The sequence below is a fragment of the Lepisosteus oculatus genome, chromosome 6 (genome assembly GCF_040954835.1).
Source record: "Lepisosteus oculatus isolate fLepOcu1 chromosome 6, fLepOcu1.hap2, whole genome shotgun sequence".
Classification (NCBI taxonomy): domain Eukaryota; kingdom Metazoa; phylum Chordata; class Actinopteri; order Semionotiformes; family Lepisosteidae; genus Lepisosteus; species Lepisosteus oculatus.
In genome coordinates, this window is record NC_090701.1 from 41,536,694 (window position 1) to 41,543,760 (window position 7,067).

At 50.1% G+C, this 7,067-nt stretch overlaps 1 protein-coding gene across 12 annotated transcripts in view; it reads left to right on the forward strand.

Annotated features, from left to right (window-relative positions):
• Positions 1 to 4,628, forward strand: part of ctnnd1 (catenin (cadherin-associated protein), delta 1) — a 37,663-nt gene extending 33,035 nt beyond the window's left edge. For all 12 annotated transcript variants that reach the window (XM_069191298.1, XM_069191297.1, XM_069191299.1 and 9 more), the window contains one exon: positions 916 to 4,628. In XM_069191298.1, the coding sequence (XP_069047399.1) occupies positions 916 to 974 (59 nt within the window). In that variant the 3' untranslated portion in view covers positions 975 to 4,628. The remainder of the gene's footprint in view (positions 1 to 915) is intronic.
• The last annotated feature ends 2,439 nt before the right edge of the window (positions 4,629 to 7,067 follow it).

The following is a 7,067-nucleotide window of genomic DNA, read 5'->3' on the forward strand; positions in this document are numbered from 1 at the left end:
CTGTAGTGTCCAGTCAGTGTCTGGACTGTATTAACCCCTCTCTCTCAGTGATAGACTAATACTTGGTCATATCTAACTTCATGTAACTGTTGACTCATTTACTAACACATCTTTAACTTGTGTGTTTGGGTGCGTGCAGTCGTGGTGTTTGGCTATCCAGTGCCAGGTACTTTTCCTCTTAAGCCCCCAGATTTGGGAAATTTCCAGTTAAGTCAGCTGGTACACTTTTGTAGTCCTATACAGGCTTGATCCAGCAGGGAGGCCTATTGACTTGTTCGCCCATGTCCCACAGCTCAGTTGAGGTGTCAGGCACACAGACAACATGACAAGTTCACAGCCCAGCCACACGGCGGCACTGTTAACAGTGAGGTACACCTGACCAAGTGCATGCCCATCAAGCCCTGGCGTTGCTTGGTGTATTGCCTCTCTATAGAGACCCAGTTCCACTTGGCTTAGATGTGACCCTCTGCACTTAATATGCTGTAGTGTCCTAGGTGATCTGCTAGATTCCTATTTGTTAGTACTAGAATCTCATCCATCTGTTTTTTTTTAATGCATTTTAATGTTTCAGTGTCCTCCTGCAGAAGTTCACAAGTGTTGCCTGTATCAGCATCCTCGTGAACACTTGTATCGGGTCTCCTCCTAGTCTTCCCTGCTCAAGACAGGTCCAGATCATGGACTGCCTATCTAATTTTATTATTCTCGACATTAAGAATGTGCCTAATTGTACCCCCTTTTAAAATATTTGTCGCTGCTCTTGCACGACCTACCTCTTCATTTAGTTTTCCAAGGGCAGTCGCTTGAGTCTGTTGGAAGTCTGTTATAAGCCCCAGAAAGATTTCTTGTTTGAACACGTCATTATCCTGACTTGGTTTGCTAACAAAGCTTTTTTTTTTCCCCTCTTCCCCCTGACAGAAAAACTGATCATTTGTCTGGCCAGGAGAGACCCATTAATCCCCTCTCATTGCCGGTAACGGAGGGATACAGAATAGCAATGTGGACGACTGGAAATCACCCCTCCCTCTCTTTTGCTGTCTCCTTCTCTTTCTGAACGAAGTGACCCGGAGTTGACCGTGGCAGACTCGCATCATCGCAGGGGGGCCGGAGACTGTGCTGCTTAGTGTCAATGATAAGTGAGCATGTGAGTGCTCATCCTATCGGTTCAGTTTTAGACTTGACATTAGTCATTCTTTTGGGGGGGGGGGCGGGGAGAACACCCAGAATGCACCATCGTTGCCGCAGCCAGTTTCGTCAAATATCCAGTCCCAGATGAGTTTGTTTGCTCCCTGCCTGGAGATCAGCAACGCGCTGCTATGTAAAAATATCCCGGATTCGTACAGGAGAGAGGACACTCACTTTCGAATTCTCAATCTTCAGCTTCAATTTTATTAGGCTATTTAGAGTAATTCTCTTGAGACAATCATTTATTTCTGTAGCTGGACCTGCTAGTATCCTGTTGTCAGTCATCGAATGAGGGCAAACGCACAGCAGTGTCCATTACTTTATAATTGTTGAAGGTAGTAGCAATGGCAGGGATGGTCCATTCTCATGAGTTTTGGTTCTAGTTGTCTGTACCTTCATACCTCAGTATGAACAGAGTTTCCCTTTCTTCCATGATGATTTCTGCTCTTTGATCTGTTTGTTCTGTTTTGGGGACCACAATGTTTCTCTCTTGAGTCGGTGCATTAGTCAGGTCTGCTGTTGCCTTCAGTAACACATCTATGGGCGCATGACAGCTGCACCTCTTGTAAAGTCAGTAGTGTCAGTCTCTAGTAGCAAAGCACACTGAAGGGCAAGGCCATGTCTGCTACTGCTTTAGCCCTCCATTGAAATCTCTTTGATTATCGTGTCTGTCAGTTGGAGTTCTGGGGGGCTGCAGTTCAGTTCCCTTTTTTATTGCACGATCAGTTTTCTCCTCTTGGAGGTTTCTCCCTTTCCGCTGTTTCCCAGAAAGGACTCGACAGCGCTCTGTTTGCCCTCTGAAAGCTGCAGTTCCCACTGAACACTAGAGCCCGCTGTTGTTCATACCAGTGCAGGGCAGACTTTTAATTCAGATTATTTTTTTAAGCAAAAATGTTTTTTAATTTCTCTTGTTGTTGATGGCTTTTGTTTTCCATTGAAAGATAAATACAGATTTGAAATAACTTCCTCCCCAAGTTCTAGTGTGTTTAATTTTATATATATATTGGTTAATCTTCTAATTATTGACTTTTATATATGTACAGGAGGCAGGAGCTGGTTTAGTATTGTTAGTCTGTAGGTTTGGGATGGGAGGGGTGAGAAGGGGGGTAGTGTACAATTTCAGTGATTCCAGACTTTGTTTGTTGGGGGTTAATCGCCCATCTTCTGCTTTATAAATCGTGGGCAGTGGCCGTCACGCTGGGAGTGGGGTTTGGATCAGCAAGCAGGCCGGAGTCCGGTTTAATTCCGGGTCGGAGCTCCGATCTCACATTTCCCAGTCGGGGCTGGAGGCGCTGGCGGGGTCGGTCCCAGGGTGGCGTTTCCATGCTCCGAGCCCGTCCCCGAGGAAAGCAGGCGTTTTTCAGCTCTCCGAAACCACCACCCCCACCTTCCGTGCCTCCGTGTTCCCGGCGTGAAGTTCTCTCTCTGCCGGTGTTTTTACCGGGACAAAACCCCGCGGGCCGGGGGCATTGGCCAGTGCCTTGAGAAGCCCTCCCAGTACAATGTGAAGCTTGAGGCCCGGTGAGAGCCCCAAGCCCAGTTTGTGCCCTGCGGGCTGTGTGTGTGTGTGGGGGGTTCGGCTGGGGGGCTGCCCCGGTGCGGAGCGATCCGGTCTCGGGACCCCGAGGACAACGGGAGGAAGGCGGACCCGACCCCCTCACTCTTCCCGAGGGAATGAGAGAGGGCCTGGTGATTTCCGGGACTGGAGGGCGGCGCGGCACAGTTTCTCTGGGGGTGCCCCCCTCACACCTGTGGGGCTTTGTTCCAACTGAGCGCCCTGTTGTGTGGCTCAACCCACAAATAGCAGTGGGGTTTCATTTTAACTCTTGTCTTCAGCTCTTTTGGAAGTCCAGTTTGGAGGTCACCTCTGTAACTAACGCACCTTGAAAGAGATCTCAAATGGGAGGGCGCAGGGGAATATAGCACCAATTTAAGTAAGAAGCTCAGCCAGAGCAAAGCCCAGCAGGCGTGGGGCTCCCCAGGACACGGACTGGGAACCCCTGTCTCGATGCAGTGGAGCAAACCTGTGATTGTGAGAGACTCTTGAGCTCGTTAGAGAAGTTAATTTTTGTTTTCTTAAAAGGCCTTACAATCGTGATCTCGCTTCCTGTCTATAATTGTCACAAAAAACTCATCTGTGGTGCTTTTGAACTCTGATTAATCCAATATTACTTCTTAACATGATTCTGTTTAAAGCCAGCACTGCTGTTAAATTGAGTAATTCAGTAGAAATTAAACTGAGATGCACCAGACGTGGTTTCTGTGAAGCCCCTGTCAGAGATCTGGAAATAAAGCATTGCAGAGTTTTAAAAAGGAAAGGTACTGTGATGAGCAGGATGAGACAGGCCACGCTGGACTGCAGAGTGGGTGATTGTGTGTGAGAGAGAGACAGGCCACGTTGGACTGCAGGGTGGGTGATTGTGTGTGTGAGAGAGAGACAGGCCACGTTGGACTGCAGGGTGGGTGATTGTGTGTGTGAGAGAGACAGGCCACGCTGGACTGCAGGGTGGGTGTTTGTGTGTGTGTGTGAGAGAGACAGGCCACGCTGGACTGCAGGGTGGGTGTTTGTGTGTGTGTGTGAGAGAGACAGGCCACGCTGGACTGCAGGGTGGGTGTTTGTGTGTGTGTGAGAGAGACAGGCCACGCTGGACTGCAGGGTGGGTGTTTGTGTGTGTGTGTGTGAGAGAGACAGGCCACGCTGGACTGCAGGGTGGGTGTTTGTGTGTGTGTGAGAGAGACAGGCCACGCTGGACTGCAGGGTGGGTGTTTGTGTGTGTGAGAGAGAGACAGGCCACGCTGGACTGCAGGGTGGGTGTTTGTTTGTGTGTGTGAGAGAGAGACGGGCCACGCTGGACTGCAGGGTGGGTGTTTGTGTGTGTGAGAGAGAGACGGGCCACGCTGGACTGCAGGGTGGGTGTTTGTGTGTGAGAGAGAGAGACAGGCCACGCTGGACTGCAGGGTGGGTGTTTGTGTGCGAGAGAGAGAGACAGGCCACGCTGGGCTGCAGGGTGACTGTCGGAGAGAAACAGGCCATTCATCTTGGTGTGCTCATATCAGGAACTCCTTGTCCACACCAGATAGAGACGAGCTAGGTCTTGGAAATAGTTGAAGAAAAAGCACATTTTAACTATAAATATTCCATTATGTTTTAATTTTTGTATCTTCTGATGTATTTTGTTTCTGTGGGAAAATTCTTAGTGGGGAGGTGTTGGTTAAAATCTACACTACATTTTTTTAAATAAAACATTTACCACTAATTTCTTTTAAATAAGACAAATCACATCTCTTAATTGCATTTTTAATTAAGACTGCAATCAGTTTTCTGTTTCTTGGTTGTTGCAATACTAATTAAACTGTCTGCCTACACTCATGTAAGTTGGATAATTTCAGTGGCATATGTAACAGGCAATACAATTTTTTATAAATAAAGATGTTTTTACAGCCTAGGTTCATGGCTCCGTTTTCCAAATGTCCTAAGTCTGCTTTTATGGGTTTAAAAACATTTTAGGGGATTAGAAGGGAATTTGTTTAAATCCTGCATCTCTTAAGGGAATTAGTTGCAGTTTAAAGATTTTGTAAGGGAATTTAGGGTGCCTGTCTACCTAAACATTGAACAATTACCAGGCTTCCAGAAAAAAGCAAGGGGTTTCAAATAAGATGGGTTCATCTGCGTGTCCTTCCTTTACATTTCTATAGCTTCTTTGACTGTTAAGGATACAAAAGCCCTTCACATATAGGAGGGGACACATCCACCCCTAATTGAGTGCAGCTCCACCTGGGAGACACACAGCCCCCTCCTGCACCAGCAGCCCCACCTGGGAGACACACAGCCCCCTCCTGCACCAGCGGCCCCACCTACAGACACACAGCCCCCTCCTGCACCAGCGGCCCCACCTACAGACACACAGCCCCCTCCTGCACCAGCGGCCCCACCTAGGAGACACACAGCCCCCTCCTGCACCAGCGGCCCCACCTACAGACACACAGCCCCCTCCTGCACCAGCGGCCCCACCTACAGACACACAGCCCCCTCCTGCACCAGCGGCCCCACCTAGGAGACACACAGCCCCCTCCTGCACCAGCAGCCCCACCTAGGAGACACACAGCCCCCCTCCTGCACCAGCGGCCCCACCTACAGACACACAGCCCCCTCCTGCACCAGCGGCCCCACCTGGGAGACACACAGCCCCCTCCTGCACCAGCGGCCCCACCTACAGACACACAGCCCCCTCCTGCACCAGCGGCCCCACCTACAGACACACAGCCCCCTCCTGCACCAGCGGCCCCACCTACAGACACACAGCCCCCTCCTGCACCAGCGGCCCCACCTGGGAGACACACAGCCCCCTCCTGCACCAGCGGCCCCACCTACAGACACACAGCCCCCTCCTGCACCAGCAGCCCCACCTACAGACACACAGCCCCCTCCTGCACCAGCGGCCCCACCTGGGAGACACACAGCCCCCTCCTGCACCAGCGGCCCCACCTACAGACACACAGCCCCCTCCTGCACCAGCGGCCCCACCTACAGACACACAGCCCCCTCCTGCACCAGCGGCCCCACCTGGGAGACACACAGCCCCCTCCTGCACCAGCGGCCCCACCTACAGACACACAGCCCCCTCCTGCACCAGCAGCCCCACCTACAGACACACAGCCCCCTCCTGCACCAGCAGCCCCACCTACAGACACACAGCCCCCTCCTGCACCAGCGGCCACACCTACAGACACACAGCCCCCTCCTGCACCAGCGGCCCCTCCTGGGAGACACAGGTTTGCTCAGTCATAAATGGTTTGCTCAGTCTCGACATATTTTCCACGTTTGCTAATAGTCTTAGTTTGGTATGATCTGCAAACTGGACTTGCCGACTGTTCTAGGATCTAAAGGTCAATTATATAAATCGGTGACCCTAGTACAGGTCTCTCTGGTTCTCCATTAATAATATTATCGCAGGTGCAGCATTTACCCATTATCTTTACTGTTTTCTATTTAAAGTCCAATTCTCTGTTATGGGGAACCTGGTATTTTTAGAAAGCTTTTGATGATGCCTTGTGTGTATCCATTGTTTATTTAGGTGAGACCTACCTTTTCTTAATCCATGATGAGTTTTTCCTAGGACATCAGCCATATACTGTAGGGGATCCTCTAGTTCAGTTTAATAGTTTCCATTACATTGAATAAACATCTGACTTATTGCTCTATAATCTACTGCTCACCCTTTCTAGGAACAGCTTCCAAGCGTCGTAGATTCTACCCCTGCCTTAAGCGCTTTTCTGAAATGTTTTTCCTGTTTTCGGTTTTGAAATACAGGCGGCAGGGCAGCCCAGGGGTTAGCGTTGCTGCCTCACAGCGCTGGGGCCCTGGGGTGCTGTCTGCGTGGGGTTTGTATGTGGTCCCCATGTCCTCCCTGTGATGGGGCCCATCCCACGGCCCGCAGTGTCACTGGGATACTGGGTACTTGCTTCCTGCGTTCGTGGCGTCCCTGTTGATCATGGTTTCTGACTCAAAGCCACACTCAGGACAGAGTCCAGTACGAGTTGAGAGCCTGGGAAACAGTTGTGCCTGTTTGCACAGTGCCCTCTTGTGGGCAGCAGTCAGTCTCCCCAGCCATTTACACACACTGTAAACAGTCATCCAAAACCTGCAATATATGTACAGGACTATATATTTTTTAAAGGAAAATCTAAAATGCATAAATTGTTAATAGTGGTGTAGGAATCATGTTTGGTTTTTGTGTAATGCGACATTGTGTAAAATGTCTGTCGGGGAGCAGGGTGCCTTTAAGGTAATGGTGGAGGTTCCAGACGATGAGCTCGGGTGAGTTAGTCCCATTGCAGGATTCAAGGAGGAAGGTTCTGACTATTGTTGATAATTTGAGAAAGTT